Source organism: Conger conger, chromosome 6 (assembly GCF_963514075.1).
Source record: "Conger conger chromosome 6, fConCon1.1, whole genome shotgun sequence".
Lineage (NCBI taxonomy): Eukaryota > Metazoa > Chordata > Actinopteri > Anguilliformes > Congridae > Conger > Conger conger.
In genome coordinates this window covers 56,782,633-56,807,620 of record NC_083765.1, presented here as the reverse complement: position 1 = coordinate 56,807,620, position 24,988 = coordinate 56,782,633, and the positions used below count along the sequence as shown (strand labels likewise).

The window sequence follows — 24,988 nt, the reverse complement described above, 5'->3', positions numbered from 1 at the left end:
GTACCTGATTTATGCCAGACATAATTGGATCCATATTGTTGACATTTGTCAATAGAATATGATCCCAAAAGCCAGGGGATCATCCAGGTGCTACTAAAATACGAAATTGCTACTAAACGCGCAAATACCATTTCATGGCACTGTATAAGGAATTAAAATGAATACATGTTCCTGTTAGTTTTGGTAAATTAACAAAGTCAACCACAAGTGCATTTTTCAGTTATTGACCAATGAATGAAACTGATCTGATCTTTATGTAACAAATGTTAAAACGTATTATTGGATCATTATTCTTGGAAAATGTATTAGTAATATTAAGTAACTTTATATAGAATAGAAAGAATAATTCTTTTTGATCAATGAAACAATGAGAACATGCAGCACAGAATAAAATATGAAGCAGAGCTATCAATAAACACTAATTGGCGTTTTTTCTCGCTCTCATCCTTCCCAAGTGTGGTTTGTACCTGGCCCAGGTTCCACTAGGCCTGAGGGCAGTAACAAACTGTAAAAAGCATGTAAATTCAGGAATCAAATCCAAAATTAAACCTACAAGCAGGGTCAAAGGGGCCAAGCAGTCCAAGCAGGGCAGGGTCCCCATGGCAACTTGATCGGCTCATGTTAAAAGTGTGGCTAAAAGCACTGATAGCAAGATAGATTTGGCTGTGATGGATGAAATCAATCCGATACCTTTTGCGCGGCTTGGTCCGAAGATCATCTATTCCAAATTTGGTGAAGATTGGGCAAACCTTGTGGCCTGTGACACATTTTTTAACCTTTTGATAAAACCAATATGGCGGCCGAATCAACAAGTGACATGAAAAGTTGCCATGACTCGGCCTTGGCACCTCTCACGGGATCACCAGACATGAGAATATGTATTTTTTAAGCAAATCACCAGTTATTAGCCAAAACAAACGTACTTATTGCAGCCACCCCAGTGGTCACATTTTGTTTTTTGCATGTCTTCAGGAAGGGGTACTGAGCCAATGTTCCAAGTTTGGTATTGATACATCAAAGCTTTACTGAAATATGAGCTCACTTCCTGTTCGGCGACTTTGGCTGTGACGCTTTTGAAAGTCAAGAATCCATAACTTTTGTGAGGCTAATTTGGTGAAGATTGGGCAAGATTTGTGGCCTGTGAAGCTTTTATAAACTTTTTCAGAAAATCAAATATGGTGGAAATTGACGTGAATGAACTTAGCTAGATAAATGTTTGAAAATCAGGCTTAAAACTTACATGCATGAACGTACCTCCAAATGTGACCCGTTGGTGGTGCTAGAGCGCTCAAGGTGGAGACATGAATCTTGATGGAAAGGATCAAGGGACTGTCCCCAATCAGTGTGCCAAATTATTTTTTTACCATCCGGTAGAAACACACAGTGTGCCTAGTCAACTTCGCTGCTTAGTCCCCAATTTGGGCCCATAATTCTGACGCCCATGCCCAAAGTGTCATAAAAACTTGAACTGCAACAATTAATAAATAAGCATTCATTTTATTGAATCATGAATAATTTAAGACTGGTACAGTGTTCAAATTTATTCTTGAGGGAGCCACATGATATATTGACAATATTGACCTGAAAAGGCTTGTGTGAATGAAAGCAGGGTGTATGTAAAATACTTATTTTATAGTTTTGTTTAAAATTGGCTAGAAAAATTCATCAAAATGTAGCACAGTAGTCAAGTATTTACATTTTTTTTATGTTACAAAGCAAGATGTACAAATTAAAGTACACGTTCATTAACAGACTGTTTGACGTTTATATTACTAGAACTTTCCATAAAAGTTCAGAATCCAAATTCCAGCTGGGACAAATTTCACAAGTACACAACCAACCACACATCTTTTTTCTGTGCTTGAAAAGACTATAACAAAAAAAGAAAATTACATTTACAAAGAAAGGCTAGTTAAAATACATACCCCAAAAATATTCACACATCTATTCACTTGCTGTACAATTTGTGGCAGTACTTAAAACACTAGGAAACTATTTGGCTTCCACTGGAAATTCAGAATGAATGTTGCATAGACCTAGTAACTAGGGAACACTCAAAATGAACAACTGAAACTTGTGACAGACGATGGAAGAGTTATAAGATATACAATCGGAGCAGTGTATCACTCAAAAAGGTTTAAAATGCTTAATGGTGTGGACATCAAAACTAGAAAAAAACCCAAAGCCCTGTAGAAGAGTAAGAATCCCATTTACACTGAATCCAGATCGCTACCACGGTAATTATCATACTGCATTTTCACACTCCAGCATTCATTTAAAAATTGCAGGTATTCCAGGGTATCCCATCTCAACAGAAAACTGGTTTGGAGATGGGCTGTACCTGGACAGACCACAATGAAATGAAACGCACACAAAAACTGGCCCTTTTGATCTTGCTCTCTTTTTTTGTTGTAAACTTTCTCAAAAAGCAGCAGGTAGTTCATGCAGGGACACCATTTTTTTCTCACAAAAAGTATGAGCAGGACAATGGTTAAAAGTTTAAAGGCTCAATAGGCATACATACTGTAAAAACCCCTAAAAAACAAGACCTTTTCTTCTATTCATTTTCTCTGGAGTCTGTACAGTGCATGGCAAACTGGGCCATAGACCAAGCACTAAGAAAAACCTTCCCTCTCTTTGATGGGCTGTCAAGATGCACACTTTTCTCAACTGACACTGGGTACAAAGCACACTTCAAAACATTGACAAACTCCAGGAAACCTTTCACTATCAGTTGGTAAAAAGCACCTTGTATGGAATCCAAAAAAAAAACACTGTTGCCTCACAGCTTCCCAATGCCATGGCAATAGGGTTTGATAGCAGTAAAGTCAGAGCACTACATACCTGCCTGTCCAAAGCTAGATTAGAAGAACACCACAGCCCTGTAGTTCGATGTACAAAAATAAGAACACTATGCTAATATAGCGTAAATGCAGTTATTCCAAAAGTAGTAAGGCATTGTTCTGAAGTTTAGCACCAAGATTTAAATGCTACTCTCAGAGACTGCAGATTGGTCAAGCTTGTAATTTGCTCATTTCTTGGCTACAGTATCATGAAAAGTGCTACAATGGTAGAAGTGTTCTCTGTCCCAAAAAGAAGAAAACATGCCCAAAGTAAAGCCAGACATCAAGAGATATTCAACCAGCTTTAACTGGTCAAATAGATTGTCTTGAAGAAAATGGTTAAAATGTGTCCAGCTGGTGCTTTCGAGGGGAAACGGAGCTCCTTTCAAGTTTGACATCAAAGGACAACAGATATGCCGTACTGAAATAAACTAGTACTAGATGTTTCATCGTTCCAATCAGAACTCATCTGGTTTAACCACAGACTTTCACTGCTAGATAGGCCACTAGAAAGACTGCTTGCCTTGGAAAGGAGAGAATGGTCACCCAAAGAGACAGGGAGGACACAACCAAGGTGGTTGCAGAACTGGGTATTGTACACCAGGGGTTGGGGGCAGTTGTGTGCAGGGCAGGGGGAAGGGGGGCAGTGGTAGCACAGAGATTAGGTACAATGAGGTGAGAAAGGGAGAGGTGAGGCAGGGTTACAGACAGGGCAAGGTAGGAGCAGGGTAGAGTGGGAATGGACAGGTGGCTAAGGTGGACACTAGGCTATAGCCTAGTGGCTAAGGTGCCTGACTGGGACCTGTAAGGTTGGCGGTTCAAGCCAGTGCAGCCACAATGAGATCAATGCTGTCCTCGAGGCCCTTAACCCTGCATTGCTCCAGGGGGGATTGGCCATCAACCATAAGTTGCTTTGGATAAAAGCGTCAGCTAAATAACTGATGGAATGTAATGCCAGACAGGACAAGGTTTGGCAGTATTGGATGAAGCATGGCATAGGACAGGATAGGATATACAGTAGGCGGGGAAGGGTGGTGTGGGCACAGATCTCGACTCGGTATATCAGGATGACCATGCAGCACCATCTACAGCTGAGGAGAGAACACAATTCAGCCGGGGGTCCAGTCACGCAGCTCCATCTCCAGCTCCGAGATGAGGACACAACTCTGCCGGGGGTCCAGCCATGCAGCTCCATCTGCAGCTGAGGAGAGGACACAAATCCGCTGGGGGTCCAGCCACCTGCGGCTTGCTTGGTTCACTGCGGCATAGGCGACGGTTCCTTCAGTGAGATGAAATGGGCACGGCACTATGCTTCTCTCCACAGATAGGCCATTTTGTTCTTGTAAATTTCACATCATAAATCTGGGCTACCAAAAGCCTTGTATAAATACATTGTAAAAATAGAGTAGGGCAGTTTTCTCCCGCGTTTATAAAAGGATTTGTTTTTTCTCTGCTGTGGGTTACCTGCACCCTTTTCCCCCCAACAATTTAACAGTGAAATTTGCTTTCTTTCACTGCAATAGTTAACAAACAAGGAGCAACAGTCAGTGTGACACCTTATTCCGGTCAAGTAATTGTCTCGGGTTAGAAAAATGTTCTTTTAATTTGTTATTTGGGAGGTCACAATGTTGACTCAAGCGAGGAGTCCAGGATGTCGTCATGGTGACTGTTGCTGTTGGAGTCGCTGTCGTAGCTCTGGGGGCTGGAGCAGTTGGCTGCTTCTTGAAGTCTCATGAGCATGTTCATCTGTGAAAGACCACAGTTAGTAAGTTCCACACGCACTAAGGACAATATTCCTTAAGGGATGCTTTACAACTAAACCCCAGGAATATTTTAATTTATTAAAATATGGAATATGGAAAACCTGGAATATGAAATGAAAACATTACGGTGACAATGTGGAGACTAAAGACATTTTTAAAGAATGCAGTTATGCATTGACTATATCTAGAGCTTGCCAATGCACAGTGAGTAAGCAGCTAGATGACACGCACAGCTAATTAATGGTTCCTACATAAAATAATCCCACTCGCGCTAAAAGTCTGATACAAACAATGGATTATAGTTCCACCTTAAAAACGGAAGACCGTAAAAATGTACCAAGAATAAATGCAACTGTGACGCATGCAACCTGCTGGAGTTCAAAACATCAAGAAACCCAGAACATTGTGCCCAGCCTGCGTTTATACACATCCGCTGTGTTTGAAATCACATACACAGCCTTGCCTCCGCTTCCCAAGTGGACCTGAACCGTATTCTTTGACACACAAAGCACAGTGTCCAGGATGGGGAGTTGGGGAGGGGGTTATGAGACTAACCAGCGGGTCTCCCTCGGTGTCGCTGGGAGGGGCCCTCTGGCTGTGGCAGCCCTCGCGGGAGGCCGAGTACCCGTCGAAGCCCACGTCCTCAGGCCGGAGGTGCAGCAGGGGGGCCCACTCGTGCTGCTGGGGGCTGGCCGCCCATGGGTACGTCTCCATTACCCACTTGGCCGGGTCCTCCCAGGGCACCCTCCTGCCGTAGAGCTGCAGGGGAACAGAGGCCATGTCAACAACAACGCAATATTTTAGCCTGCCAAAGCAACAGATAATTACAGTAATTACCTGTACAAACACTACTGAAGGATGTTCCCACTCAAAACCAGCCTTTTCATCACTGTATTTTAGCTATTAGCGAACAGCCAAAGCAAGGCAGTCATTTCTGTATTCAAGCCAGTGTCAATGTAAAGACTGAAGCGCAATAGTCAATTAAAAAACGAAAAGACCCATTGTCAATGTTAAAATTAAAAGGCTGGTGTTAATATAAAGAGTAAAAAGCCAGAAAGTCTATGGCCACTCATCATATTGGCGGCTGACCATATATATGGTATAGCACCTGTTGTTTTCTCATAGACTCCGTTGTTGTGCTACACAGTACCTGCAGGCCCTCCCGCACTGCCTCCAGCATGTAGGGAATGATGGAGTAGTTCCACAGGTCGGTGAACCACACCCTGGAGCCATCCACATCAATGGGACAGGACAGGAAGAGGCGTGGCCCTGGAAGGAAGCAGACAGAGCATCAATAACAGAAACTAACTCATCAAACCAACAGTTAAATCAAGAGAAACTTGGAGCCCATTTGGTTTATACTCTGGGCGAGTGGAGCATGTTCATATTTTTTTTTGCTAAGGATAATGACCACTTTCTACATCTGTGATAATGAAATGTTTTTGCTTTTTTACTCTTCCCCTTCTGTTGTTCTATGGGGTGTCTGTGAAATTGAGCAGAATTTAATTGGTGTGTTTTATATATTTCTATGCATTTCTTTAGTCTCTATTTTAAAATTGTATTAGTTAAAAAATTTTTCTCAAGTGTTGCATTACATTTTGTGGCATTGTGCATATTTGTATGTTTTTGTTTTGTTTGACATTTTGTGCTGAACAAGCAAAAAGTGCTACACAAATAAAGTTATTATAATTATTATAATTATTATTTTAATAACGTTCTGCGATTGGAGTCGAGCGACACTCCGTTGCTGGACTATACACCGGCCTTGACTCATGAAACCGACAGGGAAATCAGAAGAAGCTCAGAGCGTGTCCTCCTTCAGGCTCTACGCTGAACCGTTGAGCGTGTCGCTCACCGATGGTGACGTCTGAGGAGCTGTGTGCCTCCAGGAAGCGGTTGAGGTGGTGCCAGACGCGGGGGATCCACTCGATGATCTTCACCAGCTCGGCGTTCCGCGTGCGGCTGCTGATCTCCGTCTCCACCAGCTTCCGTCGCAGGAAGCGGCCCAGAAACCCCTTCACCGGCTCCGTGTGATTGGCGCACAGCACCCACCTGACACCGCGCATGTTACGGGAACGGACCACAAATTAATCACAGCTCGGTGTTTAGCTCAACTGCGTGTTACCGAAGTCTGACAGTTCTATGGCTAAATAATGCCCTCTAGTGGAGGCACATGTAAAACACAGTGGAACTAAAGCCCCTGGGTTTTCTGTGGCTTAAACTGCAGTGCACTTCATCCATCATTTCTTATCATCCTTAATTTCTTTAAGGGTTGATTTCTTTGACAGCCAAACTCATACTATTAGGCACAAAACAAAAAAATAACGCTTACTTGAATTCAATTCTTTGATTCTGTTTGGACTACTAAAGCTCATACCATATATTATCATCTCATATTACAGGATATTACAGGGGCCAACAGCTGCGTGGACCTTATCGTGGCTACACTGGGGCTTGAACCACCAACACAGAAACACACTGACTCACTGCCACAGGTCAACAGGCGCACACACTGGTACACCCAGTCACAAATCAAACAAAAAAGGTTAGAGATATGAAAGTATACCTGAAGTTGTGGTGAAGCTGCAGATTTGGAGTTGAAGATGTGGCCTGATTCATTGTGCCGATGATATAGGGACTGCAGGCACAGAAAAAATGAGTATCACATGGACATAAAGCAACAGAATGACATAAAAACCATTCATGATCGCACACACACACATGCATACAAACAGACAGACACACACGCCCACAGACAGACACACACACACACGCAAATGCTATATGCATATACACACACACACACACACACACACACACACACGGGCACAGACACTCACACACACACAATCACACTCACGCGCTCTTACAGTCTCACAAACTGCATTGTCCCTGAGTAATCAGAGTAGTCTCAGACGACGTTACTTGGAGAAGGCGGTGTCATGCAGACATGACTGTGTACGTGCTGGTCCGTGGAGCAGCAGACTCACCAGCGGTGGTACTTGCAGCTGAGCAGGCCGTTGAACAGCTCCCCCAGGGAGCTGACGTGGTGCAGGTTGTCCAGGATGACCACCAGGGGCATGTCCGCCGTCTGGCTCTCGCTGTTGCACTGTTCAGCCAGGTTGGACAGGTACTGTCGCAGCTCCTGAAATCAACAGGTAGCGAACATTCAGTTAGTGCAGGATGTACATGTCAAAGCAGGGCAAAGACAGCCCTGTTTTTCAGATACAAATAAAGTCAGAAAGTGCCAAGCTGTCACTATTTAGCAGCAAAATATATTGTTCACTTAACACGGACCTGAGAAGGAATCTATGAGTTTCACAGCAAACTCATAGATTCATAGTCCGTTTTATTAAACGGACTCCCAACAGTGGTAACAGAACTAATTTACAAGACACTGATTTACTAACCTTTATTTATACAGAGTAGGTTGAATGAGCAGGCATGCTCTTTTACAGCACCGCCCTGTTCATACCTCTGAAGTGGTCTACCCTGGGCCAGCCTATAGCCTAGTCTAAGGTACATGACTGGGACCCAGAAGGTTGGTGCTGCAAACCCCAGTGTAGCTAATCAGTGTAGCTGTTGGGCCCTTGAGCAAGGCCCTTAACCCCACATTGCTCCAGGGGGGATTGACTCCTACTTAGTCTAATTAACTGCCACTTTGGATGAGCGCCTCAGCTAAATAACTGCAATGTAATCTAACTTGCATGTCTTTGGACTGTGGAGAAAACTAATCCAGGCACAAGGAGAACATGCAAACCCCACACAGGAAGGCCCATGGCTACACAGGTCTGAGCAGACAGGCGTAAAGCGTAGCGTAGCGGTCGGTAACGGAAGGAGTCGTGTTGGGCGGACGCACCTTGCTGGACTTGTGGTCCACGTTGAAGGTGGCGATGGCCCCGGGGCTCAACGAGTGGCCCTCCCTCAGCACGGCGTGCTCGGCCAGCCGGCTGGCCAGGTAGGACTTCCCCGTGCCGCTGGGGCCTGACAGGATGATGCGGCGGTGCTCCTGGAGCAGGGTCACGTAGCGCTGGAGCACCGGCTTGGGGATCAGCGTCTCAAACACCAGGCTGTCCTGGCAGTGCGCAGACACGCCTGCGGGGGGAGACAGAGAGCACAGGGAGAGAGGGATAAACGTCTGGACTGTACAGCATAAACATTATCGTTGAGTTCTTAACTCTTTCATAAGGAGGGCAACAATGCAAACACGCTACAGTTGCTTTGTGTTGTACATGGAGAATAAATATTAATGGAACCCATGATCATAACTCAGTAAGACAGCCATGAACACTGTAGCTGACTGTAGAGTTTGTATCGCAAGGAAAGAATAATGTACATTACATTACATTAATGGCATTTGACAGAGGCTTTTATCTAAAGCGACTTAGTTGATTAGACTAAGCAGGAAAAGACAATCCTCCCCTGGAGCAATGCAGGATTGAGGGCCTTGCACAAGGGCCCAACGGCTGTGTGGATCTTATTGTGGTGACACCGGGGTTTGAACCAGTGACCTTGCAGATCCCAGTCATGTACCTTAACCACTATGCTACAGGCCACCACAGTTCTGGTTTTAGAGAAACAAATGCCAAAGCACTGAGAAAAGATTTAAGAAAGCAAGAAACCCACAGGTAATAAACTGGAAGATTATTTCCTGACCAAGAATAGTACAGAAACCACTCCTGGAAAAACAATGACAGACAGAAGTTCAGACTGAGACAGAACCCATGGCGTGAGGGCCAAACCTGGCATGACAAGGTCTATTATTTTGGCTTGAAGGTCATTTCTGAGATTCTTGTTTAGCCCAGTCAGCTCAGAATTGGATGTGCCTGACTTAAGGCTTCCGAATGGTGTCCGTACCTCTGAGTGTGAGAGAGGACAGTGAACATGGTGTATGTATCTCTGAGCATGACAGCGGACAGTGAACATGGTGTACGTATCTCTGAACATGACAGCGGACAGTGAACATGGTGTACGTATCTCTGAACATGACAGCGGACAGTGAACATGGTGTACGAACCTCTAAGCGTGACGGAGAGGACAGAACATGGTGTACGTACCCCTAAGCGTGACGGAGATGGTGTTGTTCTCCCCCACCAGGTAGCCGCAGGGCAGAAGTTCGGGGGTCTCGGCCCCACCGGTGCGGTGGACGTCCCCGATGCTGTACCCCTCCACGCTGTCTGAGTTCAGGCCCAGCTGGCTCACCGGGTCCACATGGACAATGTACTCCTGCAGGACGGGGGGGCCACAGGTTAGCCACGGCGCTTCTCTCCAGTGGCCTCCGTGAAGAGGCTTTCATACAGAACAACACAATGTTTGTTTGTTCTCGGTTACCTTGAAGAGGCGCCTGACGACTCCGTCCAGCACATCCCACTTGGTTTTGCCGCTGACCCCGATGCAGCCAATGAGAAAGTGGCCAGGTCTGCACTCCTGTTCAGACAATACAACGGCTGGTGAGGGAGCATGGTCTTACACACAGGATTATGCCACAACCCTACCTGGGAAGTACATTTGAGTGGATGTGTTTGCTAATGAATCTGCCTTAATGGTTATTCACACATTGCATGTCTCTGTATTTATGTCTCAGCAGTCAGAGATTGTGCACCCTTGTTCCTCTAACCTCTTTCCGTTTGACGTCTTCCTCCAGAACCACCATGATCTTCACGTGCCGGCCCTCTTTGCGTGAGCTGCCATCAGCACTGTCATCCAGCAGCATGTCTGAGGGACAGGGACACACAACGGCCTCGTTAGAGAGCCAGAACCTAGAGCCTGTGGAACACACACCCACACACACACCTACACTCATACTCATACCCACACACACACACACACATACGCAAACAACGGCCTCGTTAGAGAGCCAGAACCTAGAGCCTGTGGAACACACACCCACACACACACCTATACTCACACTCATACCCACACACACACACACAAACAACGGCCTCGTTAGAGAGCCAGAACCTAGAGCCTGTGGAACACACACCCACACACACACCTATACTCACACTCATACCCACACACACACACACAAACAACGGCCTCGTTAGAGAGCCAGAACCTAGAGCCTGTGGAACACACACCCACACACACACCTATACTCATACTCATACCCACACACACACACACACACACACACACACACACACAAACACAAACAACGGCCTCATTAGAGAGCCAGAACATAGAGCTGAACCAGAGCAGCCTGTGGAACACACACCCACACACACCCATACCCGCACACACACACACACACCTACACACGCACACACTTCATTATCACTGAGTAATCTCACTTTGTTTTAGTTGGGGAAAGCAGCTGCATGCAGATACACGTTTCTCTTTGTTTTCCGTTTTTGAGTTGAACACAGCATGCTGTGAAAATGGCCCCTGCTTAATCTAATGAACTATAAGTCACTTTTGATAAAAGCCTCAGCAGCTGTTCTGTCAAATAGAATACATTACAGTTATTTTGTTGACGCTTTAATCCAAAGCAACAGTTGATGAGATTAATCAGGGGCAATGTGGGGTGAAGGGTCTTGCTGAAGGGCCCAACAGCTGTGTGGATCTTATCATTGTACACTGGGGCTTCAACCACAGAAACACACAGACTCACTGCCACATGTCACTGGTACATCCAGTCAATGGCACACACAGTCCGTTACACACACAGGCTCAGGCTCACCCAGGCTGGTGGACTCTGACAGGCCGAGGCTGTGCTGGGACAGCCCCGCAGAGGGGTGGGGAGAGGAGGCGATGGAGACCTGGGACGCAGCCCTGCTGCTCCTGCCCTGGCTCTCCAGCTTCAGACGGTCGTTCTCAGTCTTCAGCCTCTCTATCTCCCCCTGGAGAAACACACCCGCATACATCAGGCTAACCGCTACATCAGCCCCTGCATCTGATACACATCTGAGCTAAACGAGCATGTCTCCATCCATATTTATTCCATCACTGTATTTCTGACGTTTGTGTGTATCTTTTACTCCTTTTTAAGGTGAAACCAAAGGCAAATAAAGTTAATATGTTCATATTTGGCTTGTGCTGTTTGTGTGTCTTTTCTTTTTTGTACACGGTACACTGATACCCCCTGAAGCTCCTTGGTCTATAACACACACATAATTGCATCCGCTGAACCTACAGACTTACTCTGCACGCAAGTCTTGTTGGCACACTAAAGCCCTGATCTCCTTTTGTTCAGTAACACTTGTGTGTCTGCAGGTCTGGGTCCTTCAGCAGTGCCAACTCCTTGCCTGTGTGCGGTTCACAGCCGTGGCACGGGCCCTTCATGTGGAAATGACTTCATACACCTCCCCTGGCGCTCCTGTGGTTCCGGCGCGGGCCTTTCTGTGAAACCCGAGCCGGGCCCCGGTGCACTGTGGGAGCGCTCACCTGCATGCGGTTCATGGCCTCGCGCAGCTGGTCCAGCTGGTGGGCGGAGCTGAGCGCCTCCAGGCGGATGTCCGTCAGCTTCATCTCCTTATCGCGCAACTCGCTGCGCAGCTGCATGACCGTCTCCGCCTCGCTGTCCGTGCACTCCGACAGTCTGTGAGAACGAGCGAGTGAACGACACGCTTAACGTCAACACAACACGCTTATCAACACGCCTATAGAGCATCTGCATCACCGTCTCCGCCTCGCTGTCCGTGCACTCCGACAGTCTGTGAGAACGAGCGGGCGAATGACACGCTTAACGTCAACACAACACGATTATCAACACGCCTATAGAGCATCTGCATCACCGTCTCCGCCTCGCTGTCCGTGCACTCCGACAGTCTGTGAGAACGAGCGAGTGAACGACACGCTTAACGCCAACACAACACGCTTATCAACACGCCTATAGAGCATCTGCATCACCGTCTCCGCCTCGCTGTCCGTGCACTCCGACAGCCTGCGGGAACGAGCGGGTGAAAGACACGCTTAACGTCAACATAACACGCTTATCAACACGCCTATAGAGCTCTGGTGCCAACTCCTGGTACTGGAGAGCAGCAGGTGTGCTGGTGTTTGTTTTTACCATAATATCAGCAGACAAAAATAAAGGCCAACACTCGTAAAGTAACAAATACTGTTGTAATTTATTGTTATAATTTGGTGACTGCTGCAAATAAATTATAACAGTATTTGTAACTTTGCGAGTGCTGCCCTTACTTTTATCTATATTATCACTGGGCCATAGCACCCACATAAACATTTGTACTTTTTTGTCTTTCCTTTTGGCAGCTCTAGTAACCAATTCAGACACAAGAAACCAGGTGAGGTTAACAGCAAGGACTGTTCATATCAGACTCATATAAACTTGTCATATAAACAGGGATCAGATTATAAAGGGAGAAAAACAGGAAATATTGCTACATTTTTACCAACAGAAACTTATTTGGTGGTGTTTATTAATCACTGTGGTGTTATATGGCAGTCCTTGAGGTGCACAATGTCCAGTATGGCCTGTTCTGATTGGCTACAACCGTCTAATGGACACGCTAGTATTCAGGTCGGGGAGGACTGGGGGCACGTACAGAGAGTTGGAATGGGAGTTCCTCAGGATGGGCGTGGAGGCCGAGGAGCCGTTGTGCCGGAGTTTGGGGGATGAGGGCAGGGAGGAGTCGGTCATTTCCTCGATGTCCGAGTGCGAGGACGCCGACTTGGGCGACTTCTTTTTGCTGAACGCCTGCTTGAAGGAGCTCCGAAGCTGCAACGAGGAGCAGAGAAGGCTGTCAGCAGGCCATGGACCCAAACAAGTACAGTCTGTTCAACCAGAGAAGAACATTCACAGAACATATATGGAAAGAAAAAGGAGAGAAGTAGCAATGACCCCCACTGAATGCCTACTTTGCTCCAGAGATGAAAGCGAGGTGCTGTCATTACCAGTACCATCTCAACCAGAAGCAACACAACAATGTGCAACTTCATTAAACGAATGACCTTGATTTGATTTTGCTCTGCCCCAGATTTCAGGGTTATGGAAGAATGAGGAACCGACTTCTCAAAACCTGATGCACAGACTGGCCCTGAACACCACCTTACCCATCAAATAAAACCGGGAGGTAGTGATAAACAAGGAGCCACTTTCAATTCTGTTTACGCACTCTCAACCCTTTTGAAGGCTAGTTAGCAACAGCTAATTTTCAGATGTGAAGGCAAGCACGATTTTAATAAGAAGGCAGGAGAGGGTTAGTTATGTTAATAAAGTGTTTGGCAAGCAAGGTTAGGCGGGTTGTTAGTACAAGCTTACCTCATAGACCTGCCACATGAAGCGAAGCACAAAAGGAAATGGAAAAAAGGACACAAAAACAACACAAAATGAGTCTAGGATTGCAGTCGGCCATTTTAAGTTACATGTGGCTTACAGTACGACTATGTTTATTTAGCTTTATTAGAAACAAGGGTGTAGGGGCAAGCATTCATTCCTCTGCATGGTCACAATGCCAAGAATGGCCTTGAGGAAAGGCCAAATTACTACAGGGCGTGAGTGGATGTATACCCTAGTGCTACAGATAGCCATCTTGGTCCAAAAGGCCATATTTATCAGGTGATTTGCCAGTGTGTGCCATGGCGTGTCTGTACACAAGACTGACATGTTCACAAAAAAAGGTTTAAAATGTGCAAGTACAAAGTCCAAAACATATGTGTTATGCAAATTCTGTAAGACTGGTACTGTTGCCATGGCAGCACTTGGGGATACACTGTCAGTGTCGGGTTATACTTAGTCGAGGGCTGGAGGAAATGTCAAGAAGAAAGCCAGGCTAAATGAAAAGCACAGGGAATCTATACTATTTAACTATTATGACAGGAGCTAGCAGACTCAAGGACACACAGGAGAGCTTGGGGTGACTCTAGGAACACACTAGTACAGCAGAAATAACAGGCTTTTTTACAGTGGGGTCTAAAAATGTTCTCTGGAAATCCTAGAGAAAGTGTTAGTAATGTGTGCACAGCTCTTGTTCAACTCATCATTGTTCATTGTCCTGTGGGTCAGCACACACAGTCTAGCACTTTCTCCATGTTTTTTCTTTTTGTTTGTTTCTGATTTTGTCCCCATTTTTCTCCCAATCTGGTCTGCAATTGTACCCTGTTTTAGGAAACACCACTACGACGCGGGGCGCAAACCCCAGTCCTCGATGTCCAGCTGCATCAAACGAATGCCTAAATCAAGTCCGATGCCTTAACCGTGCCCCACAATGGAGCCTCCATGTTCTTTTTCAATGGATATGGATCTCCAGAGGACTTACTTCATTAAGATAGGTGTAGGCAACAAAATCATTTGGATTTGAGTTTTATGTTGAAATTCTAGAAAAATAGTTAACATGAAAAACAAAACTCTTTTGCTTTTTGTTGCCTGCAGACATCAGAAAGGATAGGCTAAACTCCCTCAGGACACTGCTATCGTTCACCTTTCCTCCTGTGCAGGACAACATCTTTTTATGACAGAGAAGAACAGAAGCTTCATTAACCGCACCGACCATGGGCACATGTAAGCTCCACACACAACCATAAACATGGTCTTGGCTACACACCTAATACACCACAAGGCAACCAGGGCTGGAATCAAATAAAACCTTTGACCCGCTCTGATAGAAGCTAACGACACGCCCAGGAATGAGAATGGATTCAGGCTAGGTGCAGGGCTACTGCTACCGCCCAGGACATGGGTCAAAGCTTTCATTTACTCTGGCCTCTGGTCCACATAGAAACCACCCCCACGTCCACTGTATTCACCTTTCCTCCTGTACAAGAAGACTGTGCAGGGACGCAATGGTGAGAAACACATACAGTATGTGAGAAACAGAGTAAGACAAGTACACACAGCAGATCAATAACTCCCAACACACTGTGTGGTAGGTCTGTACATATCTGCAAGGAAACTAGACAGACCCTGTTGCTGATTCAACAAAACAAGCAATAACAAAACCCAGGCAGGGCTCTACAGTGCTCCCATTTTGGGAACTCCTGAAAAATGATGCTTGCTAAGTGGAAAAATCATTTAGGAGAACATCTACTAATTAGGATGTGCCAGACATTCAGCAGCAGTTCAGTTTCAGGGACTGAAGTTTGAAGTAGCATCCGTCAGCAGACAAACTTACATACTGTATGTACTGTTATTTGCCAAATGAGTATCACCATTGGGTAAATTCACTGGTTCCAGTGCAAACTGCAGCTGGTAAGGTTAGGTTTGTCCTGGCACTGACCCAGTTCTTCTTCTTCTTCTTGTTCTTGGCGTCCTGGTCCACGTTGCTGCCCACGCTGGAGTGGCTGGTGGCACTGGTGATGCTGGACACGCTGTCGGAGGAGTGCTGTCTGCGGATGCGCAGGTCCGGCTGCGACTGCGGCGTGCCGTTGTCCGAGGCTGCGCAGACAGGGGAGGGGCGGCCATCTTAAATAAGCACCATCAACACGCCGCCATCTTCTCAGTGTAGTTTCATTACTGCATTCATCGCAGTATTTCACTATGCATGCTCTATACACAAACACGTGTGCGTCCGTGTGTGCCTGCGGTGTATATCACCTGTGTCCTATCCAAAACTCGCATGTCAGCAAACAATAACTTCGTAAAAACATGACATAAAAACTACTTTTAAACAACGCCATTCAAATATCTAAGCAGGCATTTTTATCATCCCCAAAGAGGTATTAACAGTATAGGTGCTGGGTTCATGGAAAATGCTTGTTAATTCTATCTCAGTATTACTATGCTTCCAATTTAAAGAAATATTTGAAGTTTCAATATAAGCCAAAATTGTTTTTTCTTTTTTTTGCTCTCCTGTGGATTCTGAGATACACAGAGCATCTGTAACCCTCACCGTTTCCCATCATCCCCTGCCCTTTGCAGGTCAGCTCGGGTGTGTTGATGACCCCGTTGATGGCTGCCTGCGCCACGGCATTCTGCTTCTTCAGGAACTCGATGGTCTTCCTCAGCTCGTTCAGCTCCGAGTCCTGTGTGTGAGACAACGCAAGCCCAGTGTTACACAACGCCACGGGCTGACCTCATACACGCTGACCTGTCAACAGCTCTGTGAGGAACTACTTACGCTCTATGAAAACCATGGAGGCATCTGCACACCGTTTCATATCTGGCCTTCTTCAGGCAGCAACAAGCACCAGATTGGTTAAACCAAGGTGTTGTGCTGATACTGCACCTCTTAGTGCCAGCGGACATAGCCATTGTTATTTGTTCACTGTTCTCCTTTCCTGTATGTTATACTGTTTGTATACTTTTCTGTTCTGCCTCGTAATGACTAGTGATAAACCGAATGCATGCTTGTGTCACCGGATGTGGGTTGCTTACTTCTTTTGTGTGGCAAAAACCCATTAATCCCCAATGTATTTATCAGCCAGCAATGCTGCACTCTGTATCTTATGTGCATGTCATGCCTATAGGCCCAAGTTTAGCATGGTGCTTGACGAGCGCAAACCTTCTGCTCCGCAGTCATGGTGAGACTCTGCAGCCGGATGGTCATATTCCCCAGACTCTGCTCAAAGGCAGCCACCAGGTGAGCCTGTAAAACACACACAGATAGCCCGAGTTAGCATCTCCCTCACCCTACAGTGATAGGCCAGCTGTGCCCACTAGATATGCTACTCTGTAAAGTCTTTGGGACAGTCTTCTGTGAAAAGTGCTATAGAAATACAATTTTATTGAATTGAACTGTAGCCAGGTGCTAACGGTGCCCAGCAGGGTAGATTAACCACACTCTGGCCTTGAAAAGCCTGTGGTTGGATCCCGTTCAGGAGAACCCAGCATGCACGCCAGGCACGTGCTTCGGCTCAATGATAAATTTCCTCACGATGACGAGAGCATTTTTCTTGTTGTCAAGCCATTTTGAAAGGATAGCCAGGGGTCATGGCTACACCTGGACAGAGGCTAGTAAATGCAGATACAAATCTGAAGAATGAGGGTGGGTTCTCGCATGACAACTCGACCTGTCTGGACATGACCCCAGTGATATTAATGCAAGGTAATCAGTATGAGGCCCATGCAAGCCCCCATAGTCACTGCCAGCAGCTGAAATATAAGACTCTCTGCATGATGCCAAGTGTGAACAGGAGTGTCCCTGGCGGAAAAGCACGTTTTCTGCTGCGAACCAGACGTAAATGGAATCATTTATACTGCAATGTATGTATGAGCAGTGATAACACCAAAAGTCACAGTTCAGTTAATGTGCAGAAACATTGTTTTTAAGTTTCAACAGCAGCTTCACACCCACATTAACACCTGCCTGCTGTCAAGACTGTGCTGAGGCATGCTTGTCTTTTTGAAGAAGACCTTTATGCTACTATGGCTACTATTGCTACTACCTATAATACTTTTCATAACAAGTTACTGCTGTTGCTCCTACTACTATTCAAGGGCTTCAAATGCTCCCTAAAATTCTCTTAAAGCTCTTTGTGTGACTTTTACCATTTTTGTCCCACTGCAATACAATACTTTGCCTTGTTCCATCTCTACAGAAGAAAACCCAATCTTAAACAGCCATTCACAGAATAGGTCCAACAGCGTTCATGACATCTCATCTCTGCACCCTAGTGTCAGTCAGTGACAAAGGCGACCTTCAAAAGACATAGGAAAAGATCAAACCCGTGACGGGCAATGGATCCTGGGAATTTGAGTTCCCCACCACGCTCCTCATCAGCAAAGCCCAAAGCTTCACAGCGAAGCCCCCACGACCCCACCTCACTGATGTTTTGGGTGGGCAGGTCCTTCTCCAGACACCCTGGGCTGTGGCTCTTGCTCCGTGCCAGGGGCGGTCGTGTCACCGGATCCCGTCTCAGGGAAGGGTAATGGTTCAGAGGGTGCCATGTCACCGGGCCCCCCGGTTTGGGGCCTGGCAGGGCGAGAGGTCCCCACATATCCTCCGGGTCGGAGCGCGAGTGCATAAGGAGGCGAGGTGGTGGAGGACTCCCGGCTGAGAGAGGTTCCTGACTGCGACTGTCCTGCCCAGCCGTAAGCAGCGGATAAGCAAACACAGGTCCCGATGTTATCAGCAGGCTCCACGTAACGTGAGCCGATAGCTCGTACAGACAAAGCAAAGACTTGGAGTTCTTCCATCAAGGGGTGGAAAAGAAGGAGGAGGAGGAGGAGGAGGAGGAGGGCAAGATGGAATCAGGAATCAGGATTAGCACACTCCCCACCTTCTCAAAGGTCCTGTGGGGTCACCTCGGGCAGGTCACCAATATTCAAACCCCCGCCCAGGTCCCGGTAAGAAGTAAGGACGGGTAAACTCCAGCCACACACTGAGAGGGGCTGGACTGACTGTAGGAGCCCACAGCAGGTCTAAGAGCCCGCTGCATTGCAAAACTTCCTGTGCCCAATGGATGTGGGCCAGAGAAAGGCTTTCATCAACCTGCCCCGCTATAATGTTTTTTGATGCCCCGAGGTAGGCCCTGCATGTAATTCTATTTAATTTGTTTTGTTGTGGAGAAACGGAGGCTAACAAAGGCTAAACACCCACATTCAACAGCAAAACTGTCAACTTATTTCCAGTCAGTCAGTCATTCTGTCCATAATGTGTAAATATTGCCATTGGTTTTGTAACTTGAGGAAAGTGGAGTTGTTTGGTTGCATCAATCCGGAGGGAAGGAGACAGTTGTTTAATGAGCTGGAAGTTGATGGAGGGAGCTTTCACATGAGCCTGTGAAGGCAGTGACTGGGTGTTCACAGGCTGCCAGGACAGGTGCTGAGCCAGCAGGATGAGATCAGTCACATTATGAGCTACAAGGAAGAGTTTTTCCACCCAAAAATTAAAAGAAAAATGATGACAAATGCAGTAAGTCAAGAATAAAAGAAGAATAGCAATTTCTTGACTGTGATTAGCACGTACACTGTCAATTATGACTGGTACATTATTACTGATTGATTATCATTACTGCCTAAGTGTCTTGCTCTCGGATTCGCACATAATAAGATGTCACAAAACTCCACACTCATTCAAGTTAACAAGGCAGAATAAATAATGGTTCTGACATTTCCTTAGCCTGTGGCTGCAATAGTTATTAAAAACACAAAAAACAATGTGTCTGTTGCCAACTTCTTGAGAATAGTTCATTTCAATGCAAGAGTGGGTTTATAGACCATATTTATTAGGAATATAGCCTTCGGCCATCTATTTAACAAAAAAGCTCTATAATGAACCTCTCACTGACAAATTTCCAAAAAGAGTGAACATTTGAACCCATTCCTTTATGAACATACCTAGTAAATTTCATTTCATGCTTTGATTAACATACTCAGTATGTGCCAAATGGAACATACTGCCCTTAATGGACAAAAACGTGGAGGGTAAGTTCTTCTGGCTACCAGGTGTATCTTTATATACAGTAAGCGGTATGTGTTTTAAAGCAACCACTAAAAAAGACCCCAAATTCGTCACGGCAAACAGGCTGTAAAACCAAGAAGCTACAAAATGAATTGCCTATTTAGACTTCAATATCTGATGATTATTACTCTTACACTGAACAGTGATTCAGATTGAGTAGTATGATGGAAATTCAAACTATAGAATCACTGTATGCCAAATGCGTAACATATGCTATCCTAGCTCATTGCAGTAACCACAGCAATATCAAACACCAAAACAAGAAAGAATTAAAACTCCTTCATTAAATCACTAACAGTACAATCGTAAGTAGAAGAGAGTACTGCCAACAGACAAGACAAAACCTTAATACTTGAATATTAATAAGCCATATCATTATCTATGCCACAAAAAACTAACCGCTGTTTATGACAAGTGGAGAATATGATAAGGCACACCATTCAGGCGCAAGTCCAATGAAGCCACACCAGTCCTCCCAGAAACTAACATCACAGAACCAGCCGTGCGAAAACACCTCCAACTCTCCCAATATGATCCGAAATGACGGATGGAGGAATCCCGGCAGGGGGGCCAGAGCGTGAGTGCTCAAGCGGGAAGACGAAACGCGGAGGAGAAGACTGCGCTATGCGCGCGCCAGGGAGTCCGGAGGTGTGCTATCACATCAATCAGGGCGGCCATGTTATTTCCACAGGGCACAGGGGTGAAGACAGACATCGGCGACCCTCCCAACCCCAACATTATCAAACAAACACCAAGCGCTTCTCTCGACTGCACATCTCTACCAGGTTTCTCACAGCAAAATTAAATATTAAATATATATTTATATATATAAATCATAAGCGTATCCAGCTGTTAGTCGTTCTCCATACAGCAAGGCAGCCTTCCTCACCATACCAGGAATTCTTTGTTATAACAAATGTCATGGCAGGGACCCAAGGCCTGGGTGTGCAGGAACACGATGTCAGGTTTTTAAAAGGATGAGCCTTTTGTAAATTACAGAGGCATTCATCTCTCCTGTATGCCTGGTGGAAAGTGTTGAGGTTAGAACATAGGCTCTCAAATCATTTCTCTGAGGCTCTGTTTACTGGGGCCGGTTCTGCGTGGAGGCTGAGACCACTGTAAAATAGAGAGGCTTTATTTTTGCCTTACTTACGTTTGCGCTAAGCTGCGTTGTCAGTGCGGACACCTTTTCCTGAGAGGCATCCAGCTCTCTCCGCAGTTTGCGGATCTGAAAATAAACAGGGACAGAAGGGGTGTTCACGGATCGCCCCCACAAATCCGGGCCATACAGGAAACAAATTAATGACTCGTGAGAATTATTTGCTCAAAGACTGCCACAATTTGCTTTAAAAATGGCCATTTACCTAGTCTCCACTATGCCAGGTCAACCACAGTTAACAGAAATAAACCAATATTTCCACATTGGAGCCCTTTTTGTCTTTTGTAACAATTTTTTTTTTAATGTAGGAAAAACGGAGACATTCTTACCTCTGACTGTGATTTTTCTTCAGGCTGTGAAAACAAAACGTTAGGTTATTCGACTGAATGAACAAGAAAATGCACTTGGTTTCTGGAACAGGCTTCTTCAGGTAACAGTTCTGCATGAATCACCCTGCTGCAGAAGACTTTAACCTGGAGCGCATGTCTTTCTGCTTTTAAGCCACATATAATTTATAGATTAAGGAGAAAAGGCCTAGATAATTAGTGTTCTCCATAGAAAGCAGCAACAAAGACTTGTTTTGATTCTCCGGTAATAGTTCCATTGGAGGACAAAGCACAGACTTTGCTTGAGGGCGCAAGTGATTCATAATGAGACTTACTGCATTGTGCATTGTTCCCCTTCCATGCGCAGAACAATTAAACTGGGAATGAACTGGTACGGAAACTACTGCAAGCTTGGAATCGCTATTGTATCAGGTCAAAGTACTATGGAGTTATATAGGTACAGTAAAATGCACAATTTTGTTAAAACTCAACTTTATTTATGATATAATACTTAACTATATATACGAAAATACCCATGGACAACATCCATAGAGATCAAGTTCATACGATTTCCACAGCTTCCAAGAGTTGTTATCCATCAAAGCTAACTTTTGTCCAACTGAAATATGTTTGACATAAGATTTTGAAATACAAGTACTCTTGGTGGAGTGCATTTTGCTGCAGTTGCCAGGTTGGTTCCATCACCAACACAAACACGCATTAGTGAGTTGTTTAAAAAGCATGCCTACTGTGAAATTATTTTCCCTGGGTCAGGGTGAACGCACCTGAGGAGGCTAAATTCAGGTTTCGACATGCTCTGAAAATGCTGACACATATGACGCACTACTGCGTTAGCATCAGTTCTGTTGCCTTCCTAACAGACATAGAAGTGCCAATTAGTTTTTCCTGTCAGAAATGAACAGTCATGTCAGACTAATGGATGCACAGCGATGGAACCTGCAGGTAGGCACCTGTGAAGATCAGAACTTAGGAGCATCAAATGTCACACAAAGACAATCCAGCCAATTTAAACCTCAGCATATCCAGAACATAATCTTTTATCCATCCAAATGTCATATATATATATATATATATATATATATATCAGCCTCTAAAATCAGTCTGAGCTCATCGAGATGCTGAACATTGCAGTGTGCTTAACATTACATTGAGCATTCATTAATTTCTTCATTATATGTTTACAAATCAAGCAAAACACCAGCCAAGAAAAGCTCCACCAAAAAGACACCACAGAACATATTTTCTATTCTTAGGGCCATATTCGTCCCGTTCAGCCATAAAGTCAAAGAGTGCACTCAGTTTTGATCAAGCAAAGCCTCCCTACCGTTTCCCAAGGCTTGAGGGTGTCAGTGTAGGCGAGTGTGGCCATCATCGTGTCTGACCTACTCTCTAAAGACTGCAGTGTTCCCATATTACCACACGAGAGAGGTGCTGCCATTTCAGCGGCTTACTACCAGCTCAGAGTACGCAGCCCACCCAAAGGAAAGCAAGACGATTGGCTCATGGCACATGGGAGGGACCAAAAGGGCTTTAGAAACACAGAACGTGTAAGGCACACCTTTATTTGTGTGTGTGTGTGTATGTGTGTGTGTGTGTGTGTGCACGTGCATGAGCGTGTCTGTGTATCACAGTAAAAGTCTAAAAGCTTGATGCAGTACTCCCCTGTGAGCAACCCAGAATAGCTCAGCCTCCTTAATCTCCCTCCGGTCTAAAACATCTCACTTACAGATGCAGTGAACAACAAGCCAACACCTTGTGTTTGTCAGTCATCAAACATATAATTGCGCATAAAACATAGAAACTGCGCCACCATACCGGAAGCAACATATACATATTTACACTCACAACAATAACCGGTATCACTTGAAACTCACCGTTGAGTAGATAGAGGAGGTACTGGATACAAGAGACAGTGATGAACCATGAACTAGAGACAGAAAACAGAAGAAATTGTAAGATTTATGATCACAGAGAAATTATCAATTCTGATACTAAATTCCATAACGGTTACAGGCTGTGAGGAATTATTACACATTTAACTCAGTTGAACATGCAAACAGGTCACAGTAGGAGTTAACAGAACCCCACCTCCAACTGTCTGACTGTGCAGTGATACTTCCCCATAACCCCACCTGATTTCCCACATCACCACAAAAATAATATCCTCGTAACCCTACCCAACAGTAAAAAGAACTCAAAATCCTGCCAGTGGTAACTGTAACACACAGTAACACATATCAACAAAATTACTGTTATTATATATCAAAGCACAATTTTCCAATGCTGTGTCAGCAAGAGGCTTCAAGTTCTGATGACACTTGCCTGTGCGGCCAAACGTGATGAGCACAGGGAGTAATAATTAGCTTCAGCTAGCATGCCTATGACTCAAAGGAGTTAGCTAGCATGCCTATGACTCGAAGGAGTCAGCTAGCATGCATATGACTCAAAGGAGTCAACTAGCATGCATATGACTCGAAGGAGTCAGCTAGCATGCCTCTGACTTCTTTGATGGCTGTTCCTCCCACCACTACGTACAGTAAAACCTCTAAAGAGCAACGACCACAAGAATGTGGGATATTTACCATTGTTTAATCTGTAAATCTATACGAAACACTAATTTCTTCAAAATACTGACAATATTTATGACATTATAAGTATTTAAGCTACACATATACAGCTTAGTCAGCATGGGAATACAACATGATTGCCATTGTTCAAAGTGAAATGGCAGTGCAGTGTTAGCAACAACAGTCGTTATAACAAGGGTTAGAACAAAACATTCATTCAATGTTCTCGCATTTGAACAATGCAGTGTTCATCTTTTATTTGTGAAAAACTGTTTGGAAGGATTTTTCTGGCATTGTGTGATCTGTCTGCCATCAAGAGTCCTGATTACAATGTCAGCTACCATTAATTTGCCCTATAATTATGTCATTTTCAAACCCTGTGAGTGAGTGAGCTGGGAAAAGATAAGGCACTACTACAAAAGGTAAAGTGTGAATAACTGGCCCAACAGGGTAAGAGCACCTGCTTTGTATGCAGGGCTGAATTGTCTAGGTTGAGTGAATGTATCCAGCCAGCCCTCAAGGCATTAGACTGTTTCGTTTCAGTATCTCTGAGTTTATACACTCCTTCTTAGTCTTTTGACAGACAGAAGATTCAGAGCACAATGGGGTGTATTCACTGAGGTTGCTACAGTGTGTCGCTCAGACAGACAATGTCAAATATGGAGGGGCTTCATGTCTTTGGGGAAACAGAAGGAGAGAACTCACAGCTAAGAGTACAAAGCTGGGCAACACTGATAATGCAAGATGCCATTCGGATCCTGCAGAGAAACTAAAAATATCCATTGCGTCAAACCTACATTTTTGTGGCTTTGCATTTGGTCTTGAATAGAAAGCTACATATGTGTTCAACCGTCAGGCTGAATAGATATTGGACTCCATACCAGCGGCAGAATTTGACTGGTTACAAATGATTGACAAGAGGAACTACTAACAATGTTCCTGTGAAAATAAGATGGAGATTCAGTGACTGAATACGCAACGAGATGTGAACAAAAATGGAATTT

General features: G+C 45.0%; 1 protein-coding gene across 4 annotated transcripts in view; it reads right to left on the bottom strand.

Moving 5' to 3' along the window:
* Positions 1-1,477: 1,477 nt before the first annotated feature.
* The window catches only part of LOC133131357 (neuron navigator 2-like), a 90,022-nt gene continuing 66,511 nt past the window's right edge, over positions 1,478-24,988 (bottom strand). For 2 of the 4 annotated variants that reach the window (XM_061246671.1, XM_061246673.1), the window contains 19 exons: positions 23,292-23,344; positions 21,400-21,423; positions 21,065-21,139; positions 17,011-17,094; positions 16,399-16,531; positions 15,787-15,971; positions 13,117-13,289; positions 11,993-12,146; positions 11,289-11,448; positions 10,224-10,321; positions 9,938-10,033; positions 9,664-9,832; positions 8,466-8,701; positions 7,597-7,751; positions 7,173-7,244; positions 6,462-6,658; positions 5,757-5,875; positions 5,162-5,365; positions 1,478-4,589 (listed from right to left, as the gene is read on the bottom strand). In XM_061246671.1, coding sequence (XP_061102655.1) covers positions 4,464-4,589; positions 5,162-5,365; positions 5,757-5,875; positions 6,462-6,658; positions 7,173-7,244; positions 7,597-7,751; positions 8,466-8,701; positions 9,664-9,832; positions 9,938-10,033; positions 10,224-10,321; positions 11,289-11,448; positions 11,993-12,146; positions 13,117-13,289; positions 15,787-15,971; positions 16,399-16,531; positions 17,011-17,094; positions 21,065-21,139; positions 21,400-21,423; positions 23,292-23,344 — 2,513 coding nt within the window. In that variant the 3' untranslated portion in view covers positions 1,478-4,463. The remainder of the gene's footprint in view (positions 4,590-5,161; positions 5,366-5,756; positions 5,876-6,461; positions 6,659-7,172; positions 7,245-7,596; positions 7,752-8,465; positions 8,702-9,663; positions 9,833-9,937; positions 10,034-10,223; positions 10,322-11,288; positions 11,449-11,992; positions 12,147-13,116; positions 13,290-15,786; positions 15,972-16,398; positions 16,532-17,010; positions 17,095-21,064; positions 21,140-21,399; positions 21,424-23,291; positions 23,345-24,988) is intronic. The other 2 variants (XM_061246672.1, XM_061246674.1) reach the window with 1 other exon arrangement.